Genomic DNA, 21844 nt, shown 5'->3' on the forward strand with positions numbered 1-21844 from the left:
CCGCTGACGTCCCTTCCGCCGAGGGGACCGCCCGCCAACGGCCTTGGCGCCCGCGCCGGAAGCGGAAATGGTTGGAGGCTCTCGGCTCCGCCCCGGCGGCCATCTTGGAGGCTCCGGAGGCGGTGCCGCACAGGACAGAGCGGAAGTGCTCGGCTGTCCCTTCCCGGACCGTGCGAAGCGCCGGCGCGGCCGCCTGCCCGCGTCCTCCTTCCCGCGGCCCTCGGAGACCGCGCTCGACCGCAGGGAGCGGCGAGGTGCCGACGGGCGGCGGGAGTCCGGGCGGGCTGGGCCAGGCACGGGGCGGGGGCTGTGCGGGCGCGGCGGCGTGCTAGGCCGGGCGGGGGCTGGGGCCCGGCTCCGGGGGCGCGCAGTGACCGCCTCCCGCCCCCGCCCGCGGGCGCGGCCTGGGCGGGGTGGGCTGCCCACCCCCGGCTCGAGCGGGGACGTCCGCCCTTCCTCCTCGGGTCCTCGCTCGACACTGGGGCTTGTCTGTAGGGGGTGGGTAGGAAAGCGTCGGAATGAAGAGTTAGGTTGCCCAAGGTGATATCTGGAAATATTGCAAATTACGGCCGCAAAAGTCGAAGTTCTCCAAGCCGACTTTGCACCCGGCGGTGCTCCCGCGCTGGGGATCGCGCAGCCCACAGCCGCCCTCGCCGGTGAACGTTCTTCGGGGCGCTCCCTCGAGTCCCGAGAGGAGAGCGGCCTGTGAGCCCTGGAAGTTTTCCCGAGGCTCGCTCCTCTCAGCGGGGTTGGGCTGTCAGTTCGTGGGCCTGCGGGATCGAATCCCCCGTGGGTGAACAGAGCCCTCGGCGGTTGAGACCCAGATCCTGCTGAGCGCGGGAGGTGATCCCGGCCAGGTGCACTGTGGTCAGGGCCAGGTGCGGACGTCCAAGATGGGCACGCCCAGGGGCGGGAGGAGCGCTGGCCGGGGAAATGCGGTTTTGCTGAGAATGAGTAGGTGACGTCTGGAAGGGCATTTCAGCGGAGGGAACGGCCCCAGAGGTTGCAGGTGAAACTCTCACGTCTCAGACCTAGGAGGAATAAGGGAGGAGGGCGAAGTGTGTCGTCCCCCCCGCCCCCCGAGCCTGGCAGGATGCAATCCTGTAAGGGCCATGCTTGCTGTTTGAGGAGTGCGGGCTCTGGGGCAGGGAAGGGCCCCAGAACTGGGTACAGAGACAGTTGTGTGCAGTTTCAGGCAGGACCCTCTTTGGAAGGGTTTTGTTAAAGTGCTTTTTGCTTTGTTTTCCTTCTGACTGAGCACAAAACAGTTCAATCCAACAGGTAATTTACTAAGTGCTACAGAACTGGCCCTTTTAGGTGACAGGGCCCAGCAGTGGTCCAGACAAGGTTCCCCCTGAAGAAGCTTGCATTCTAATAAGAAAACGAGAAGTGAGGAAAATCAGAAAATGGTTGTCACGGAGAATAAAAACCAGGTGATATGAGTGACTAGAGATTGTTGACCGGAGGGCCTCTCTGAAGAGGTGGCCTTCAGCCTGAGCAGGGGAAGAGGCTCACAGACAGAGGAGCTGGGTTAGGGTGGCCCTATCCCAGAGACAGGGCTGGCACGTCTGAGGGAGGCTCCTTCTGCCAGGCCCTGGGGGCCCATGCAGCTGACTGGTAACTCCTGGGCGAGAAGCCTTGGAGACAGGGGCCAAGGTGCTGTCGCCCCCTTTCACACATCGGAATGAGGTGTCGCTCAGGTCCTACTGCCAGAAGGTGACAGAACTGCTAAGAGTTCGCTTCCTTAATGTTACTGTGGCGGTGACTTTCATCGAGACACAGGGAGTCACGTGACGCTGTGTGTGTTGCTGGCCAGACGGTCAGAAGTTCGCTAACGTGTGTTGGAAGGGGTTCTGCACACCCTCTCGCAGGCAGGAGCGCGTCAGGTGGACGTTTTGATGGTGGACACTTTGGTCGTAGAAACGTGGAAGAAGGGAGCGCTCACGAGGATCCATAGGACAGGAATGTTACTGATGTAGCTTTCTGCTGGCCTGGCTTTGGCCTACGCCGGGAGGCCAGCCGTGGGGAATTCTCTCTCAGAACGTACAAACGCACCCCCTGAAGAGGCGGGCCTGGGGCTACCTTTCCGCTGGGTTCAGTTGTGCGACTGCACTTTCTGTGTCTCCCGTGAGGGCACAAGGCATTTCTTCCGTGACACTTTTGGCCCTCTACCCGTCCTTACGTCCGCTCTAGGACCTAGTGTTACAGAATCACAGTTAGCTTTAACGCAGACTCGTTTGGGAGGGTGCCGCGCACAGGTTTTGGGGGGGGCAGCGCCGAGCCCTGGCCTGGTGTCTTCATCAGCACCTGGGACCTCTGGTTCGGGCAGCGGCGTGCTCAGATGGAGAAGCCGAGGTCGGGCAGAGCTGCTCCTGACCTTGGGTCAGTGGCTCAAACTATTTGAGACTCGATCCTCCTCAGTGAGATAGGAGCGATAAAGCTGCTTTGGGTGGCTATCTGGGTTCTCATCGGCTAATTCCTCACGGAACCCGTGACGGCACGGCACATGGAAATAGACAGGAGTGGGTAGGATCCCTTCTGCTTACAGATGAGGAGCTGGGGTGCAGGCCGTGGGCTCCCTCCCTGGGAATTGTGTGGCATTTCCCTGTTCACGGAGTGGAGGCCCAGGCCGTGCACAGCCAGCTGCCGGTGCCCTGGGGAGCAGCCTGTGTGGAGAGCAGGGCACGCCTGGAGAAGAGGGGATGCCGAGGGGAACCCTGGGAATAGAGCAGAGGAGGGAGGCGTGGGTGCAGCGGCCCCAGGGAAGCTGTGTCCACAGGACTTGACGGTTGGCGAGGGCTGCTCCTGGGGGCCGGCGGGAGGAGTGCGGTCCAGGTGACATGAGCGGGAACAAAAGTCCCCGGTGCTGCTCTGCATGTCACGTGCCGGGCTGGCTCTCCGCCAGGGCCTCTTGGTTGCGTCTGTCCCGTGGACAGCTCGTGGTAAAGACACCCAGAAGAAAGGAACAGTCAAGACAGAAAATGTGCTTGGTAGTATCGATGAAAGTGGGGTAAAGTGATGAAATCCTCGAGTGCTTTTTTAATTTGAAGTCTTTTGTGTGTTTCTCAGGTACAGGATGTCTGAAGGTGACAGCGTGGGAGATTCTGTCCATGGGAAACCTTCTGTGGTGTACAGATTCTTCACAAGACTCGGGCAGGTTGGTTTCTCTGTAGTCGGAGCGGGTAGTTGAATGGGCCGGATGGGATTCCTGCCGACTGGGAGCGTGCTGGCCGCTGGCGCGCCCAGGAAGAGGGCGGCGGACCTGTCCCCAGCCTCCCTTCGCGCCTTCCTCGTGCTGCCAGCGTGCTCGTGTCTTCTGTGCTTCCGTGAAGGGCCACGCAGAGGTTTAGGCCTGGGGGCCACATATGTTCTCTGCCACTCACCTGTTTTCTTTGCTTTTCCCCGACAGCTTTTACAAATACAAAAACACTTCTTAGCTCCTGGGTGGCGTGGCTGTGCCCTTACCATCCCGTCTCCTGGCCGCCCACCTCCCCGTCCACTTGGCCGGGGGGGGGCTCTCGGGCCCCCTCACCCAGCTCTGTACTTGATTTTCAGGCTGTAGCCGTGGGCTGAGGCCTGCTGTGGTCAGCGGTGCCTGGAGACACACACACACACACACACACACACTGGGTTCAGAGGTCTGTACGTGAACAATTGCACGTACTGATGTTTTGACTCAGAATGAAAAGCATATCTGTTTTTAAAATTAAAAAGCATTTGGGAAACTTCATAATTACTGAAGCCGGGTGACGGGTACTTTTACTTTTATGAATGATTGACATTTTTCATAGAAAATTAAAAGTTTACAGGTTAAAGTTAATTTGAGAGTGAAAATTAGACAGTGCACATACGTCTGCTAATTACACGTGCTTGCACACATGCGTGTATGGGTAGAACCAAGGAATCCTTCCGGAAACTTCACCGCTTGGTGCCCACTGTATGTGAGCTCCACCCCGCCAGGGGTCAAGCTGTGGCTGACTGGGCTGAGGCAAGGTCCGCCCGGGGCTGCTGGGCAGGGCTGAGGCCAGCTCAGGGCAGGGGGAGGTGGGGGCTCTGGGACCTGTGTAAGGCATACACGCTCCCAGTGCCCTTGGGGTGAGGTTAGGTGTCCCCAAAACGACTGCTCAGGCTGATGCCGTAGGACCGTCTGCTAAGAGAGAGTGTTCTGTCGTGTTTTCGCTTAAGGGGAGGGCCTGTTTCGGGAGTGATTGCAGGTTGGGGTTAATCGTAGTCACTGCTTTGTGCTGGCAGCTTAAGAGCCGGCAGCCAACGCTCACGGGAAGCGTTGCTGCCTCGCAGCAGGCATCGCGGGGTCTGTGCGGTGCATGTGAACTCTTGTCTTTCTAGATCTATCAGTCCTGGCTAGACAAGTCCACGCCTTACACGGCCGTGCGATGGGTGGTGACGCTGGGCCTGAGCTTCGTGTACATGATTCGAGTCTACCTGCTGCAGGTGGGTGTGGCCGGCTGCACGCTGCCCAGACGCGGTCTCGGGGCGGGGTGTCGGTTCTCCTTCTGTCTCTGGAGGAGGAGGTTTCATGGCGAAGGACGTGGTCTCTAATAAGTCATTTTTCAGGTAAGGACTAAATGTAAGAAAAATTGCAGCGACTGTGTTTTAAAATTGGATCGTCTGCAGTTCACCCTAAGTTTGTCATGCCCTGTGGCTAGAGTTCCCAGGACAATCTTGACATCCTCCTGGGGCCTGTGAAACTCCACCGGTCCTGGTCTGCACCGTAGACCCTCTGACCCTGCCTTGGGACTCCTGGCACAAGAGACCCCGGGGTGACAGAAGAACCTTCTGGATCAGCCACCTCATGCCCTGAGCATCCTGAGGGCTTAGTTGTTTCTCTCAAGTTCCCTTTCAGGAGGCCGAGGAGAGAGAGTGGGTTGTTGAGTCTGAGACCTGGTGACTGGAAGTGGGTTTGTCCCCAGACGTCCCCTTTGCCGTGTATGTGTTCTCCAGTGCCCACCTGTTCCTGGGTGCGAATTCTCTGTAGGCCTCGGGTGCGGGGTATCTGATGTCCCATTACATCTGGAGGAAGGAAGGTTGAAGGCCTCGTCCACAGTCTTTTCTCCTCTGTAGCTGGAAAGGCGTTTCCTCCTTTAAAGCAAATGCCTCCGTTCCGGATGTTTCCAGGACGTAGGAGGACATGGGCCCGCCGGTCAACACGCTTGTGTCCTGGGCTCTACGACGCGTCCACTGCTGTGGGAAGTTCTCACTTGAACTGAGTGTAGCCTCTTTGTTCCCGGGTACTGTTGCCCGTGCATGTTTCCTGTATGCGAGCCTGACGCTGGCTCCGCGTGGGGCCGTGGGCGCCGTGGGGGCCGTTCTGTGGTTCCCCGTAGCAGGACTGCACAGCTGCTCTGAGGCTGATGTCAGATTTACTGCGGTTGTTTCTAGGTTTGTCGTTTGAATGGGAACTTGGTTCATTCTGTAACGGACAGAACGACCCGGAGACCTTGATTTCGGGGTGCTGGCGGGACGGGGGCGCACCTCACGCAGGCTCACCGTACTGTCTTCTAAACCCGAGTTCGCACCTGCTGTGGCGTCGCTCTCAGGAAGGCACGCCGGCAGGAGACCGTCGGCTTTCCACGTCTAGTCAGTGGTTTCGGGGCTTGAAAAATAGGAAGGCGGAGGAGTTTTTGCTTGTGTGCAAGTCGTTTAGGCTTTTAGAGTCGGTAGCACCGTGGGTCTTGGTGCCGTTGGGTAAACCTGGCACAGGTTCGTGTGCTTCCATTTGTTTGCACGTCCCGAGGAGGGTTTGGCTCCACAACATTCCCTGAACCTCATTCTCGACTTCCGGATTTTCCGGTTCTGGATTTTTCCGGGCGAAGGTTCTTAACACTCGTGACCAGTGTGTGGTGATGGTGGCGTGACGGGCCTACCAGGAGAGCCGATGGCCGGCACGTCCTGAGCGACGGCTCAGATCCTGGACTCTGGTTCAGGTGGCCGTCGGGGCGTGCACGCCGGCGCCATTCGGTGCCCGGTCCGTACCTGCCGGGGGCCGTGGCACAGCTCAGGCGTGCGGCTTCGCGAAAATCCTCCTTTTCGTCTGTGCTCCTGATGGGGAGCTGCTGGCTTCGGGTGTCACGTGCGTCCAGCTCGACCCTTGGAGAAGTTCTCCGTTTGGGCCGTGGCTTGTCCACGGTCACGCTCACAAAGTCATTTGAGGTCAACTGCCATGGTGGGCATCCACTGGGCCTCTTTGTCGCCTGTTGCCACAAAAGCTGCCCCTCCTCCTGTACGTCAGTTGTGAATACTCCGAAGTTCGGTTCACCCGAGGTCAGGAGTTCACGGCGCGGTAGGCCACGATGGGCCCCGGGGGCGGTGTTGGGGCATGCCGTTGACCGTGCCTCCTTCTCTTGCAGGGCTGGTACATCGTGACCTACGCCTTGGGGATCTACCACCTCAACCTTTTCATAGCTTTTCTTTCTCCGAAAGTGGATCCTTCCTTGATGGAAGACTCAGGTAGAGTAGAGATTGTCCACTTGGCTCTGTTTGTTCGGGAGGGTTGTGATTTTGTGTACTTCACAGTCACCTCATTTGAAATCTGAACTTCTGAGACCGTCCTCTTGGTGTTTAAAATGTACGTAGAAACTTGGTGATGACAAATTTGTGTGTAGAATGAGTCCTTAAACCTCTGTAAATGCGTGGGGCAGGTCCTCGTGTCCCTCTGATCTATAGACCAGGGAAGGGAGGCACGCAGGGTTGTGGGACTCGTCCGAGGTCCTGTGGTGGAGCGCGTGGGGCAGGGCTGGCACTCTTGCCTGACGGCCAGCCCGTGTGAGCCCTGTCTACACTCGATGAGTCGGCCCCCTTCCTGGGAAACCAGAAGTCTTCACGGGCAGCTTGCTGTGACCGGCAGAGGCCACCGGGGTCTTGACCGCTGATGGCCCGTCGAGGGCAGCGCTCTCTGATTATCCAGGATGATGGGTTGAAAAGTTCTCATCTCACGCTGCTCCTGGCCATCCCCGGGCCAGGTTGGGGAGCCAAGCCCACACCTGGCTGGCCGGCTGGGGGGGGGGGGGGGGCACTCTGCCAGCATGTCCGTCACCACTGTTGTAAAAACTCAGATGCAGCTGCCTGCTCACGTGACCCTCCTTGTGATGCTTCCTGAGTGCTAGGCATTTTCTCCAGAATGTTCACTCCATGACCAGAAGCCTGTGGTTTTTTCCTACGGGCTGTTTAATGAAAATGGTAAAGGAAACAGCACTTCGTTTGCTGTCATTTGGGGGAATTAGGTGATTGAGAGATCTCCTCTGTAGGCCCCAGTTTCCTCGTGTGTAGCTGGGCAGGGAGGGTGGGGCAGCCTGACTGCTTGGGCTCCGCGTGGAGGGCAGCCATCCTGAGCGGGACTCTTGAGCGGACCCAGCTTCATGCGTCTCCTGTGTGAGCTCGGCTGGTGCGTGCCTGACCACTGGCTTGCGCCATGGCATTTATGTGACTATTTAAGATGTGCAGGAGTTTGTCCTAAAAACAAATTCTAGGGGCACCCCGGTGGCTCGGTCGGTTGAGCGTTCAACTCTCGGTATCAGCTCAGGTCATGATCCTAGGGTCGTGGGATCAAGCCCTTCGTCAGGCTCTGTGCTGAGCACGGACCCTACTTAAGATTCTCTGTATCTCTATCTCTCTCTCCCCCCTCGTCCCTCCCACCCCTCTCCTGCTTTTTTTTTTTTTTTGTGGGGGAGAGAGAGTACGTGTGCACGCGTGGCTGAGTGGGGGAGGGGCAGAAAGAGAGAATCTCAAGCAGGCTGCACGCTCAGCGCAGAGCCCAACGTGGGGCTCGATCCCATGATTCTGGGATCATCCTGGGATCATGACCTGAGCCGAAAGAGAGTCGGACGCTCTGCTGACTGAACCAGCCAGGGGCCCCACGGTGAGTTGATTTCTCAATCGGTGAAGATTCTGTGTTGTGTTTGGTTAAGCAACATAAATCTGTGCCTCACCCGGTGGGCCTGCTCATTCAGAAGCTGTGGGGACAAACTCATAAACGCAGGTGGAGACAGACGGAGGAGACCCATGCTCCATTTCGCTGACATTCTGCCTTTCAGATGACGGCCCCTCGTTACCAACCAAACAGAATGAGGAGTTCCGGCCCTTTATTCGAAGGCTTCCGGAGTTTAAGTTTTGGTGAGTGATTCCTTAGGGTAGTTGAGAAAGGCTTGTCCTCAGTGTGACGAGACCGAGAACAGAGGTTCTGGTTCCAGTGGGCCAGCAGCGGCTTCTTAAAGAGACGAGAGTTTCATTGTGTGCTTTGGGCATTGATTCCTAGTGAGTGCTGTGCTTGGCGGGGCACGGGGCAGGTCACAGAAGCCTCTGTGGGACAGCCCGGTGCCGGGGGGCTTCTCCCGGTTGCCAGGTAACACCAGTACTCCTTGAAACGAGCGCAAGAGAAGCTGCTTCGGGGTAGAGGGTCCCGGGTACGTTGCAGACGTGGAGCTCAAGGAGGGAGGGGTGCCACCCCACACACGGCAGCAGGGCTGGGCCCCTCCAGGGCAGGTGCGGCCTTGGGGACGTCTGCTGTCCCCGGGAGTGCTGTGCTCGGGACCGGGCTGGGATGGGACCTCCCGGAGGCAGTGATGTCTGTGTGCTGTTGCACAAGGAGGAGTGTGACACGTGGACAGGTGACTCCCACAGCATTAGGAGCAAAAACCCGAAGGGAACAAGCTGCCACACCTTTACTTTGCGTCCCTGATGTGTGTGGGGGACGGGGTGGGCCCTCTGCAGGCGTCCACCCGCTGGATGGGGGCGCGGGGCGTGGGCACTGCCTGGGGAGGGAGCAGATCGTGGGTGGGATGGCCCTGCAGCCCCCCCAGGGAAGTCTGCCTTTGTCCTGCCGCTGAGGGAGAGCCAGGGAGGGGTTTCAGTAGGGCCCTGAGTCGGTGGGCCGGGCCCTGAGCTGGAGGGAGCCGCCGGGATCCCCTCAGCGATGCGCGGCCCTGGGTGGGGCTCATTCCACACGGCAGACACGAGGCCCCCGAGTTGTCCTCGAGCTTTTGGCACGAGCGGTAGTGTTTCACACCCTTTGTGATTTCGGAAGAAAACGGGACTCTCAAGGGACTGAGGAAGCGCGGTGCATGCCAGGCCACTGCTGCCCCAAGTGGGGATGCTGCCGTGGCCCCAGGTGGCACTGACCTCCTCCCCTGCTTTAAGGCACGCGGCGACCAAGGGCATCCTCGTGGCCATGGCCTGTACCTTCTTTGAGGCTTTCAATGTCCCGGTGTTCTGGCCCATCCTGGTGATGTACTTCATCATGCTTTTCTGTATCACCATGAAGAGGCAAATTAAGGTGAGCACGCGGGCGCTGCGGCGCTGGGAAGTGCTGAGCGGGGAGCCCGCTTGGATCTTCTCTGTAGTCGGAGTGTCACGAAGCTTCGTGCAGGTTTGCAGCAGGGACAGGGCACAGCCCCTTCTCATCAAGGTGGCCAACTCAAATCTGTCCCACAGTCCAGCCATTAAGCAGACGGCTCTTTGGGGGCCAGGTGGGAAAGGCCCTCAGTTCTGCTGTGCCGTCCTCACCGGCCCATCGTCCTGGGGGCTCAGAGCCCAGGGCCCACCACAGTAGCCGTGTGTCATGCTGACGTTACCCTCAAACAGATCCCAGGGCGGCTTGTCCGCCACCCCCCTGGGTATCAGCAGGGTCCAGGCACCTCCCATCCCGGGGCCCCGGCCCAGCCCTAGCCCTTCCTGCATGTAAGGGGTTTTAAAACCTTTCCCCCCACTCTTGGGATTTCCAAGGAGCTCAGCCGACTCCGCGGGCCCTGGAGGGTTTTGCTGGGTCGCTGGTGGGGAGGGGACCAGAAGCTTATTGGAATCCTGGTTTCGTTGCCCCGTGCGTACAGAAGAGCAGGATTCAGATTGGGAGAAAACACTCATCACGAATGAAGCCATTGTAAAATGCATCTGTTTGTCCCCAGCACATGATAAAGTACCGGTACATCCCGTTCACGCACGGCAAGAGGACGTACAAGGGGAAGGAAGACGCGGGCAAGACGTTTGCCAGCTAGGCGCTCAGCTGGACCCATCGGAGTCTGAGGACGGTTCTGCGCCATTGTAACAATGCCTTCTTCCTTCACATAAAGTAGTTGATTTCGAGGGAGTCGAATTTTCTTTTTAAAAAGGAGCTTCAATTATTTGTAACTGAAACATCAGGTTCTTGAAGAAACTGACATTTAAACCAAATTGCATTGATTTATTTTTCAGTGACGTTCAAGTGTTCAAATGGATGGAATTCTAGTAAACTGCAGGCTGGGAGGACTGTCGGGTGGGGTGAGGGGTGGGGCGGGTGGTCTCAGTTGTCGTGTGGTCCCGGAACGGACCTGCACGGAAGGAGCCAGGTCTCGCCCCAGCTGCCCCCCGCACCCCTGGACGCCACGGCCACGTCGCCCAGCTGGGTGATGATGCCAACCTGATTCCTGTGCTTTGGAAGAACATTCGAAAGGTGATTTTCAAGTAACTCTGGGGTTCTAATGCCAGTTTCCCATTTTCATCTCACGAGAGATGTTTCAAGTTGGTCTCTATCATAATGACTCAAAACTCTGTTCTTAACTACCATGATTGCTTTTGAGGGCCTGGAATTATAAATATATATATTATATTTTAATTGTTTGGAATTATTTTGACACATTTCTTTGATACCTGAAGAGTTGTTTGTTTTTGATTAATTTAAAGTTGATCTCATGCAGCGGCCCCTTTATAGAAACAACTGGTAAGAGCAGACCAGTTTGTGGGTTTTAACACATGGCTTCTCACTTTCTACAGGAAAACAGAACTCTGACCCGCATGTCAACTTTTTTGATGTGATAAAAACAAATACTCGTAAACATTTTACTAAGTGACTTTTTAATTCCAACTTTATTAAAGACAGTGTCCCCTTTCTTGTGGAGTCTTTATCTGGAACACTGCAGCTCACCAGTGTTGAGCAAACCCGGCCGGGAGGTGCACGGCCTCCGCAGGGGTGAGTGGGGTGGCCCCGGGGGTGGGGGTGGGTGTTGAGGTGCAGACACGGGGGCTTCCTCCTGCCCTTTGGGGTGGGGGCAGGCGCGCAGCTCTGACTGACCAGTGTCCCATCCGTCTTAGGGGTTTAGGCACTGAATGTTTATCGTCTGGCTTTTCTTTTGCCAATTTGTACAGATCGGAAATTGAGCTCCTCTTGCTTTGAAGGGCCCGATTCAGACCTTTTGTGTAGGTCATTTGGTGTTTTAATCTTGGTATTTAAATGATGTTCTCAATCCATACTTCTGAGGCGACACTGTAGCTCTGGAGATGCTCAAACTCCAGACACTTTCATTCTTCATCCTGTTTTCCTAGCAAATGCTCAGGCCGCAGATGTGACGGGAAATTGTTTGCGCTCGGTCAGAGCGTAGGTAATGGGCCTCAAACCGTGGAGCCTCTCTCAGGCTTCTCTCCATCCGGAGGTCGGCTTCTGTCTGGCAGGGTCATGGGGCCTGTCTCAGGCGGTGAGCTCTGTCAGCCGAGGAGCCGTGTATTCCCGAACAACCGTGTCCAGTCCATCAGATTCCGGAACTCTGCATAGGCCTCTCTCACAAGCCCACGACGCGACAGGGAATGCGACATCCTGACCACAGGTTCTTACCCTTTATGAATCTGATTTTCAGTTCTTCACCCTTAACAGTCTGAACTTTCCTACACTTCTGTGGAGCTGGTCTCCTAAAGAAGCTTGTGGCAAAGTCCCGTCTCTGGCAGAAACTAAATACTTTTCAAGACCTAAAAGTAACCAAAAGGCTAGACAGCGGTGACCTGGTGTGCGCAGCCGGCCTGCCCAGGCCTCGGGGAGACTGAGCTCTGAGAGCGGCTGTGGGTTAGGTGTTAAAAAAGCAGAGAACCTCTTGGGCAGGCTGGCTGTGCACCCGGAACTCCGGGCAGACCTCAGCCGAGATGCAGACTTGTTTTCTAAGATGGGAAACAAACGCATGTGTGTTAAAAGGCACGTGCTGACCTTCTCAGGTGGAGGTACAGCCCCTCGGAGTCCCTCTACTCCCGTGAACGGTGTGCCTGAGCCACCGGCAGCCTGCCTCTGGTGACCAGGGCAAGGATTTGGGTCTTCGGGGCTGGCGGCTCGGTGACTGTTGAGCCGCGTTCTCTGCTCTTGGCCACACTTGCCCCTTCGGGCCAAACCCTGACCACGTGCCTCCTATAGAGCCGCTGTCGGCACGTGAACGGTCTGGGGAAGGGAGGGAGACCAGAAGCGACCCGGCTGTGCCGCGGCGGGCGTGTGGTGCGGCCGGCCCCCCAGGGGGGCTCCGCTGCTTGCCGCCGGCGCCGGGGGCTCGGGGGTCCACAGAACGGGGAGCCCCGGCCTCCTTCCCGCCCGAAGGCCCCGGACCGGCCGTTTCGCCGGCAGGTCCGGCCTGTGCTGCCGGAGCTGCTGGCAGCGTTGCTTATATGACGTGAAGCGAAACTCGAGAATCTCGTGATTTCTGTGCAAGTTGACCTTGGGAACGGATCAGGATTCTCCCGAGGTGAAGACAGACTCGTGGGCTCCTCCGCCCTTGGTCAGGTTAGCGATAGTGCCGCAGGTAGACGAGCTTCTGGGGAGGGAACTTCTCCCTGCAGAGAGGGCACTCCATCTACAGGGGGAAGGAGAAGGGTCACACGGGCGTGGCCGGCGCAGCCCCCCCCCACAGGCCCCCAGGGTCCCTACGAGACCGCCACAGGCCCCCCCACAGCAGGCTCTCGCAGTGACCCGCGGGCTGTGCACGTCTCTGTTAACTTCAAATTAAGACGATTAAAAAACCCCACTTTTCTCAGTAGTCAGACCTGAAGGGAAGGCCTTAACCCTGGGGTAGCGGAGCTGGGGACACTGACCAGGCCAAGGAGACGGTCAGCCTGTCCACACGGTGACCGGGCCTGGCTGCCACAGAGGGCTGTGTCGAAAGGGCAGCAGTATCCGCGGTTCCGGGAATGAACGAGCATGTCCTGTCCAGCTCAGTCCTCGCAGCCCCGCCCCCAAGGACAGATCGGGTTCCCTCCTCCCTGGGAAGGTCAGCTGACCTCCCACTAGGTGTTGCTGCCCGGGGCGGCCCTTACAGAGGCAGCCCCTGTGTCCCTGGGGAATCCCTCGAATGGAAGCAGGGGCCCCAAAGTGGAGGCTATGGCACAATCCAGTGGGACCCACACAGTGCGGACACTTCACAGGTGCTGGTTCCGAGTCTGCTCCACCCAGGCTCTGAGGCCACGGCCACCGTGAGCCCCACGCGCAGGCTCCATGAACAGTGCCCCTTGGCCAGTGTGTGGAGGCAGGTGTCCTCAGGTGAGAAAGAGGACGAGGCGTTTAAGCTGCACGTCATACGCCTTGTTTATCTACCTCACCTGCGCCCGCCCCGAGGCCGTGGGGGCCCACGAACCCGAGCCCTCCCTGGAGTCCGCGTGGAGGGAAGAGGGTGTAGCATTCCCTGCTCTGGTCACCTGGCCAGGTAGACCCACCACCCTGCGGTCTCGGAGACTGGCGCAGGCAGCTGTGTGTCCTGGGAGCGCCCACGTGGGTGGTCGCGGCGGACGTGTACCCGGCCGGGGAGGGCCCCGTGTGTGCAGGCAAGCAGGGGCTTCGAAGGAAGGGGCCCCATCGGGGAGGCCTCTAGGGACCGGACCTCGCGGCCGGGCTGCTGCCCCAGCAACGCCTCCAGCTGCACAACCACAGCCCTGACTCTAGGCACGCCCCGTGTCCGGCTCATCTGGGAGCTTTAAAAAGACACGCACCCGTCCACCCCCCGTGAGAGGAGGTTTCTGGGACAGGCTTCCTCCCGGATTCCTGGGCGGCCACCTGGGCGGGCCCAGGCACCTGCTCGTGGAGCCTGCTTCCAGAATCACAGCTAGGGACCCAAGGCACACCCACCTTGGTGTCGCACCACTGGGTGATGCACTCCCAGCAGAACAGGTGGCCGCAGGGCGTGGCTGTTGAGTGTCGGCGCTCCTCCAGGCACAGAGTACACCGGGAGTTTCTGGAAATGGCTTTCTCTTCCACCTGGCTCCTGGGGGTGTGGCAGGGCGAGACCGTAATTTAACCTCCTGGGTCCTTGCAGTGCTTGCCCTGAGCCGCGGCAGTGCCCAGCATGGGGACGCTCAGGCCACGGCCCTGCCCCAGGGACTCACGCGAGCCGCGACCCACGCACCTGCGATGAGACAGGCCGCGATGTAGCTTCCACTCCCGCCGCGCGCGCTGCCTCTGCCGAAAGCCGTAGAGCTGCAGGCCTACGGACAAGGCCAGGTGCAGCAGGGAGATGAACCCCAGCAGCCTGTAGCTTTCACGAGCCCTCGTGTCCTCTGCAGGTGGGGAGCGCACGCGAAGCTGTCAAGGGCCAGAAGGGACAGTCACGTGATCGGTTGGCACAGAGCGCCAAGCAGCATGGGGGCCAGGACAACCCCTGGCAATAGAGAGCTCCACCGGATGAGGCCAAACCCCACCCTCCTGGCACAATGTGGCGGGGCGGGGGGGCTCTCGGCTGAGTCAGGAGGGCAGGGGTGCCTTGCAGGGGCTGAGTACCGGGCGGGAGACGCTGCTGGACAGCTCAGCGCCTCACTCCCAGCTGGACCGAGTGCTGAGCAGGGGAGACGGCTGCAGGGCTCCCAAGTCTGCAGTCACTCTAGCTGCAGGTGAGGATTTGGGGGGTGAAGGGATACATCCGGGGACCCACACTGCAGAGAGACAAGGCATTGGCAGAGAAGCCTGAGAACACCCGTGGGGCAGGGAAGCAGCACCCGGGCAGGCACCGCTAAGCAGCTCGTGTGTCACATACACGGAGAAGCTCCCACTTTCAGCGAGACACCTGCCCCCCGGTGACGCTGCAGCTAGTGATAGGGGCAACTTGCAGCCACAGCCCTGAAGAGAAAGTCGGCTGCCCTCCACTTCTGGTCCCCCTCCCCTCAGCTGGGAGTCCCCAAGCCAGGCCCCCTGCATCCAGGCAGAGAAGACTCGGCAGCAGTCCCCCAGGGCCCCAGGAGAGCAAAAGGCCTCGGTCTGGGTTGAGCCCGTGTCTCCGGGCCCTTCGCCACGGCAGCTCAGCACACACCGTAGGTAACGCCGAGGGCGGAGAGCCGTCAGCCCTTGTGAGTGGGCACGGAGGGCTGAGACTGGAGAGGAGAGAGGCAGGCACCCGGGAGAGTGCTGCCGGCGAGGCGAGGAAGCGGGCAGTCGGGGCCCCGAGGCGAGACTCTCCCGGTGAATCCTGAAGCGAACGCATCAGGTAAGAAACAGGATGCTAGGCGGAGCTGACCGGAAGGCTTGGATCAGGGAAGATCCCGGAGGCAACAGGCGTCCCTACACGTGCGCCTCCACCGGGGCAGCTGGGAAGGGGCTGGCGCGGGCCCAGGAGCCTGGAGCCTCGGGCGGGCTCTCAGAGTAAACAGCAGAGCGGCTCCCAAACGCTACCTCCGGAGGAGAGGTGTGCCCTACCCTCAGGGTTCCTGGAGACCGTACTCCCAGGATCTTTTGTCAAACGTGACATGATAAGAGCCTCGCTTTTCGGTAGAGGGCCCTGTGGCTGTTCCCCAACAGAAGCCGAGACACAATCGGTCCAGAACGGAGCGAGCACGGACGGCACCCGCCACTTACGTAAGTGACTCCCGTGAGCCTCTTGGCCAGGTGGTAGAAGGCACCGTGGATATAGAACCAGGCAACATGGAGCCGCTGGAGGCAGGCGAGGCCCTGCCTGAGCACCAGCACGGCCCGCAGGAGCACCCTCTTCTGCTGCTCGGTCAGCGCGGCCACGTGCCGCTGCACCCAGAGCCTCGCTCCCGGCCGGCCGCGCCTGTCGGCTGCCGGGCTGCCCTGCGAGGGCCTGGCGCCGGCGGCGTCCGCCTGCAGCTCGTGCTCCAGGTGCGTCGAGGCCCGGTCCAGCAGGTAGGGCAGGACGGTGTGCAGCGCGACCAGCACGCCGCGGCGCAACCTCGAGGGCACTCGGCTCTGGGACGGGTCCACCTGGACGATGCCAACATACTCCTCCCCGAGGGTCTGGTAGCCTGCCGGGGTTGGGGGAGGGGGGTGACGCACGTGAGAAGGCTGAGGCCGGGCCCTGCCGTCCCTTTCTTTCTCTCTGTACTGGATCTTGCTCTCTATCAGGTCCCTAACCTTTCCTCTGAAGGTGCCGCACTGGGGCCCTGCTGCCCTTGCTCTGCGACAGGGCTCAGCGCTGGGACCCCTGTCCGGCCACGGAACTCAGTCACAAACAGTCCCAACGGTCCCTTGGGCAAAGTCCAGGACAAAAGTCCCCAGAAACAAAGGATGAGACAACGGCACAGATGTGACCTCAGAACTCTGAGAGGCTCCAGCTGGGGCTTGGGGCCTGGCGTCTCCTGCAGGGGAGGGGTCAGGGTCCCCTCCTTCCCTGAGACTGCATCTGGGCCAGCGACACCAGGAAGCACCTCCAGGCGCTTCTCGCTCTGCTGGCAGCTCCCCCACCCCTGTCCCTGGGCTTGGTGTGTCGTGGGCCCCTTGGTCTCAAGGTCCCCCCCGGGCTGTTACCTGCAAGCGTCGTGAGGCCGAAGTAGGCCACGTCCGACAGCAGCTCGATCTCTCTCCTGCACCGCAGCCACCTCTTCGCACCTGAGAGAAGGGGCGGCGGGGGCGAGGTGGCGAAGTTCAGGGCCAACGCTGCCCGCTCCTCCTGCCGCCAAGGCCCAGCCACCCCTCCCCAGGGCTGAGTCTGTCCTCAGCCACACCCCTTCTTGTCCTGGTCTCCCAGCTGTGCACCGGCCCCAAGTCTCCTGCCTCGTCTGGGCCGCTGAGTCTCCTGAGAACCTCCCCCCCTGCGGCCACCCGGCCCTCTAGGACCCACCTGGGTAACCGTTCTCGAGCCCAGAAGGGCCAGAAGGACAGGCAGTGTAGCATGGTGACTAAGAACCCAAGCCGAGCCTGCCGTCCGGCACCAAATCCCAGCCCCTCGCGTTGCTGGCTGTGACCTCACATAAGCTACCAGAGGTCTGTGGAACCCCAGTTTCCCTCTGCAAAAACGAATACACCGACGGAGTCCCGCCTGGGAACGACGTTTTGAGAACTAAACGGGTGGTGTTTGTGAAGCACCGAGAACGTTGTTCCACACAAGACGTGCCAAAGTAAACGTGCCCCCCGTTTCTTCCGCTCGCCCCTCTCCCTGCCCAGAACCCCCAGCCGTGAGTCCGCAACCCGAGCCTGGCGTCCGAGCGTCCCCACTACCTTCGCCCCCAGCCCTGGACTCCCGCTGCCCGGAAGCGCGCACCAGTGCCCGGGCCTCACCCCTGGCCCCAAGCCTGGGCCTCACCCGCCAAGCTGTGCAGGGCGCCGCCCGCCGCGCTCCGCAGCCCGCCGCGATAGTAGTCGTCCTTTTGCGCCGCGCGAACCACCTCCGGAGGGCCGGCGGCCGCAGGCACCATGATCGCTGCGCGCCGGGTGCGGGTGACCCCCGTGGCCACGCCCACGCGGGCGGCGCCCGATGACGCAAACGTGTGGCGCAGGCCTTTTGCGTCCAACGCAGGTGGAGGGACGCGGGCGGTGCGGGGGGCGGGGCTGACTGCTGCCCAGGCGGGGCGGAGCCGCACGAGCGGCGTCTTGCGGTCCGGGCACGACGCTCGGTCGGGGTCTCTGTGGCGGCGGGCCGGGCTCCGGCTCGAGCATTGTGGGGGCGATGCGGGGGCGGGGCCGTGGGGGGCGGGGGCGATGCGGAGGCGGGGCCGTGGGGGGCGGGGGCGATGCGGAGGCGGGGCCGTGAGGGGCTGTGAGGAGCGGGGGTTTTGCAGAGGCGGGAAGGGGCCGGAGGCGGGGCCGTGAAGGGCGGGCTCGGGGCCGTGAGGGGTGGTGAGCAAGGCGGGGTGGGCGGGGCCGTGAGGGTTGGGGGCGGTGCGGGGGCGGGGCCGTGAGGGGCGGGGGGCGATGCTGAGGCGGGCCGTGAGGGGCTAGGGGCAATGGGCTGTGGGGCTGTGAGGGCGGGGGCGTTGTAGAGGCGGGAAGGGGCCGGAGGCGGGGCCGTGAAGGGCGGGCTGGGACCCGTGAGGGCTGGCGAGCAATGCGGGGTGGGCGGGGCCGTGAGGGGCGGGGGCGATGCGGGGGCGGGGCCGTGGAGAGTGAGGACGACGTAGAGGCGGGCAGGGGCCAGGGGCAGGGCTGTGGAGGGTCGGGGGCGATGCGGGAGCAGGACTGTGGAGGGTGGGGCGATGCGGGGGCAGGGCTGTGGAGGGTGGGGGTGCTGTAGAAGTGGGCAGGCGCCAGGGGTGGGGGCAATGTGGGGGCGGGGCCGTGGAGGGCGAGGACGACGTAGAGGCGGGAAGGAGCCAGGGGCGGGGCCGTGAGGGGTAGGGGGCTGGGGAGGCGGGTAGGGGGCTGGGGAGGCGTGCAGGGGCGGGGCCGTGGGGGGTGGGGGCGGGGCTGCGGTGGGTGAACGCCGGCCCCAGCTCCCCGAGGTCCCGGAAGGGATGGGCGTTGGGGTGTGGGAAGGGAGTGGGCGGGGCGGGAGGGACGGACGGAGGTGGATGCGGGGCGTGGTTTGGGGGCCGGGTGCGAGTGCGGGCGTTTTCGGCTCCGGAAGCTAACGTGGCGGCTTCGAGGTGAGCCTTGCTCCGGGATCCACGGTGAGCGTGACGAGACAGGCACCGCTCCACATCCGCAAGTGCCGACCCTTGACCCCTGTCAGCCTCTCTGCTCACAGGGGAGGGGCCCAGGGAGGCCACACGCCGGAGGGGACGGCGCTGGGAGAGCCACAGCTGGACCGAGCTGCGGGAGGGGAGAGGGAGGAGGCAGGAAGGATGGAGTGTGCCTGGAGGCTTGGGGCTCTGTGCCCCACCCGCTGCCCGGCAGAGGAGGGCAGGGGGTGCCCCGGACGGACACGGCTGGCGCCTGCGGCTTGTCCTGTTGGCACTAAGGAGAGTGCCCGGCCACGGGGCTGGGGAGCCACTGAGCCTACGGTGACCTTGCCCGGGAGGGCGCGGGGCGTGACGGCCGCGGCCTTGCCCTCGCCTCTGCTCCCATCTTCAGGACCACCGCCCACCGAGGTGCAGCCGGGCAGTGGCTGGGCAGTGGCTCTGAGCCAGTCTCCGCGCTAACCGGAGGTCCCACCAGCTGTGGGCAGGCCCTTCCTGGTGAAGCCCCCTGGAGGCGAGCCCCTGCCCACGTCCCTGTGCCCCGCAGCCAGAGGCTGCCCGAAGCTTCAGTTGGCACCCCCACCCCGCCTTCACAAGTTTCTGACCAGCTACGTCTGACAGTCTGAAACGCTCAGCTCCTTGCTGGCCCCCAAGACGCCCTGGCCTGTGGGTTTGCACAAACGGCCCTGGTGTTCACCGCAGCCAGTTGGTGGAGGTTCGGGTCCCTCACTGCCCCGTCGTGCCCACCAGCGGGTCCTGCTCGGGACTGCACCTCCCAGCATCTCTCCTGCTCAGCCTCACGAACCCATATGACCAGAAACCAGAAACCACGTGACCCGGCGTGTGTTGTTCTGGGCAGGTGGGGCCTGGGTCCCCCGGTTCGGATCTTCGTTTCCCCCCTGGCGCCGCCCCGCACCCTCGCCGAGAGGACTTCGGTTTGGGGGTCAGACTGAGGAACGGCCGGCAGGCGGCGCCGTCGGCCCATCTGCTCTAGGGGGTCAGAGGGTAGAATTTTAGGGGTTAGGGGGTTTCACCCCAGAGAGTGAAGCTGGATTAGGATCCAAAGACGTGGCAGAGCGACTGCGATCTCTCCCCGGGCAAGTGGACCTCAGGGAAGTGGCCGCCTGGGCCGGGCTTGAGGTGGCCGAGCCCAGCCCCTGTGGGGGGGGGCGGGGGGGGGGGTGCTGTCCACCAGCTGGGCCTGCGGTTAAGGGGTGACTCCGTTTTTAAGCTGCTGGGTGCTATTTGCCGTGTCCAGCGGCAGCCGAGCCGTGGGCCCTGCTGACCAGGAGCCGTGCTGGGCTGGTCTCTGACTCAACCTGCTGTGACTTCGGCGGGTCCTTGCTGGCTTGCAGAGAGCTTTCGCGCGCTTTCCACCTTGACTCCACAGACCTCCGTTTTTTGCTCTGTGAAATGGGAGCACTGATAGAATGAGCTGGTATTTATTAAGAGCCCACTGTGCCAGCACATGAGTCCCCTGGATCACAGGCTGCCCTTTGAGCAGGAGTGTGATTCCCAGCACTCAGGACCCTCTGTCCCTCCTCCGGGGTGCTCGCCCTGGACCCTCTCCTGTGTCCCTCTTCCAGGGTGTTTGCTCTGGTTCCTCTCTCAGCCCTGCTGCACACCTCACCCCAGGTCCCCCGCCTCATCTCCCACTTCCACCCAGCACCACCCGCAGCCTAGTGGGCAAGCTGGTGGTCAACTCGCCTGTGTCCCTGTGCTTCATCTGGGAGGCTGGCTTCACCTGGCGGAGCCTTCCTGCTGGGGTGGCTGCTGTCCCCTCCAGCCCGGCATGCACAGGTGCTCAAGAAAACAGTGCCGGGAGGAGGGGAGGAAGGAAAAACAAGATGGGCTGGCTTGTTGCCCTAATTCTAAGATGCTCCCACTGTGTGACTCCCTGTCCCGAATTCCCAGGCCTCAGGGTCCTCCTGTTAGATACCGAGTGGGGTGTGCCCTTGTCCTGGGACTGGGAGGGGGACTGTTCCCCGGGGCAGGATGCCCACCCTGGGGACGGGAGGTTGACGGACACAGGACGTTGGAGAAAGCTGCGTGCGTGTCCAGACAGCCACACACCTGGGTGCTGGGCCTGGGCCCCCGACTGGGCAGGTGCCCTGGGGGTGGAGGGCAGAGGTGGGCATTGCTTCCTTTTGTGGGGAGCGGCTCTCAGACAAACCCGGAGAACAGGTTTCTCCACCCCCAGTGGCCGCCCCAGAGGCCTGGAGGCCCAGAAATGCCCCTCACTGCACCGACTGGCACTCGCGTGCGGTGGCACACACACAGAGTGGGCGTGGGGTGGGGGGAGCCTGGGGAGGGGAGGGAGGCCCCGGGTGCAGATGGGCAGCACCGCCAGGACCGAGCAGGGGACCCCCGCCAGCCCCTCGAGCAGAGACCTCGTTCAGCCAAGCAGTGGTCCCACAGCAGGAGGCTCGGTAGCTGGGGTCAGGACAAGGGGCCAGAGTGCAGAGCCCAGGTTGGGGGCCTGGGCTTGCCTGCGAGGTCGTGTCAGTGGTTCCAGGGCATAGGCGAGCGGCTGAGGCCAGTGCGTCCCTGTGCTCGTCAGGGATGGGACTGTCTTGGCAGAGTTGCGTGTCCGACGAAGCAGAGTCCGCCTGGGGTTCTGGGGCTCTGGCCCATGGTCAGGGTTTCAAGGGAGCCAGGACAGGAGTCTGCACTTGGGGGGCCGAGGAAGGTAGGGACAGAGCTAAGAAATCAAAGCTCAGAGAGACTGTGCCTTGTTCAAAGCAGGCACCCGGTGATCCCAGGTCTGTCTGGCCCCACATCTGTACCCCAGTGGTTCTGTCTGTTGCTGGGTGGGGGTGGCTGTCCATGTATGCGTGGCCGTCATCCTGGGCTGAGCCGCTTGGGCCCAGGGAAGAGATGATCCAGGAGGACTTCCTGGATGAGGAGGCTTTGCACCGGCAGAAGGAGAGGGAGGGCTCTATCCAGAGAAGAGGCTGGGGTGATGGGTCACCCTCCTGGCCTCCCATGGGGGTCGGGGGAGAAAGGAAAGGAGGGAAAGAAAGGCCAGGCCCCCGCGGCGTGGGGTGCCCCGAAGTGTGGGGACTCATGGGCACCAGGAGGGCCAGACAGGGAGGCCTCCGCAGGGCCACGGGCCGGGCGGGGTGTTGAGAGCAGCACAGAAAACCCGTACGTGCACGCCGCTCACTCCAGCCAGGGGAGCGGCCTCCATCCCGGGAGCAGAGAGGTCAGGCCCTGTCCTGGGGCCATTTCCTGGGTGGCGCTGGGGGCCGGGCGGCCACTTTCGAGAGACCGTGTG

General features: G+C 61.7%; 2 protein-coding genes across 4 annotated transcripts; one reads left to right on the plus strand and one right to left on the minus strand.

The window, feature by feature from the left end:
• The first annotated feature begins 111 nt into the window (after positions 1-111).
• On the plus strand, positions 112-10624 carry RER1 (retention in endoplasmic reticulum sorting receptor 1). Of its 2 annotated transcripts, XM_030324710.2 has the most exons (7): positions 112-254; positions 3070-3157; positions 4348-4452; positions 6369-6468; positions 8052-8130; positions 9154-9289; positions 9918-10624. In XM_030324710.2, exons 2-7 carry the CDS (start codon positions 3077-3079, stop codon positions 10005-10007), a joined length of 591 nt encoding a protein of 196 aa, XP_030180570.1. In that variant the 5' UTR covers positions 112-254; positions 3070-3076; the 3' UTR covers positions 10008-10624. The 2 variants fall into 2 exon arrangements, with proteins under 2 accessions (XP_030180570.1, XP_030180571.1); XM_030324711.1 differs by lacking the exon at positions 4348-4452 and having other exon boundaries at positions 119-254; positions 9918-10613.
• Positions 10625-10825: 201 nt separating this feature from the next.
• On the minus strand, positions 10826-17402 carry PEX10 (peroxisomal biogenesis factor 10). 2 transcript variants are annotated; one of them, XM_030324705.1, is made up of 6 exons: positions 17256-17402; positions 16481-16561; positions 15572-15978; positions 14133-14308; positions 13856-13991; positions 10826-12570 (listed from the first exon to the last, which is right to left on the minus strand). In XM_030324705.1, the coding sequence occupies exons 1-6, from the start codon at positions 17365-17367 to the stop codon at positions 12517-12519; spliced, it is 966 nt and encodes a 321-aa protein (XP_030180565.1). In that variant the 5' UTR covers positions 17368-17402; the 3' UTR covers positions 10826-12516. The 2 variants fall into 2 exon arrangements, with proteins under 2 accessions (XP_030180565.1, XP_030180564.1); XM_030324704.1 differs by having other exon boundaries at positions 10826-12590.
• Between the last annotated feature and the right edge of the window lie 4442 nt (positions 17403-21844).

The sequence above is a fragment of the Lynx canadensis genome, chromosome C1, assembly GCF_007474595.2.
Source record: "Lynx canadensis isolate LIC74 chromosome C1, mLynCan4.pri.v2, whole genome shotgun sequence".
Taxonomy (NCBI): Eukaryota; Metazoa; Chordata; class Mammalia; order Carnivora; family Felidae; genus Lynx; species Lynx canadensis.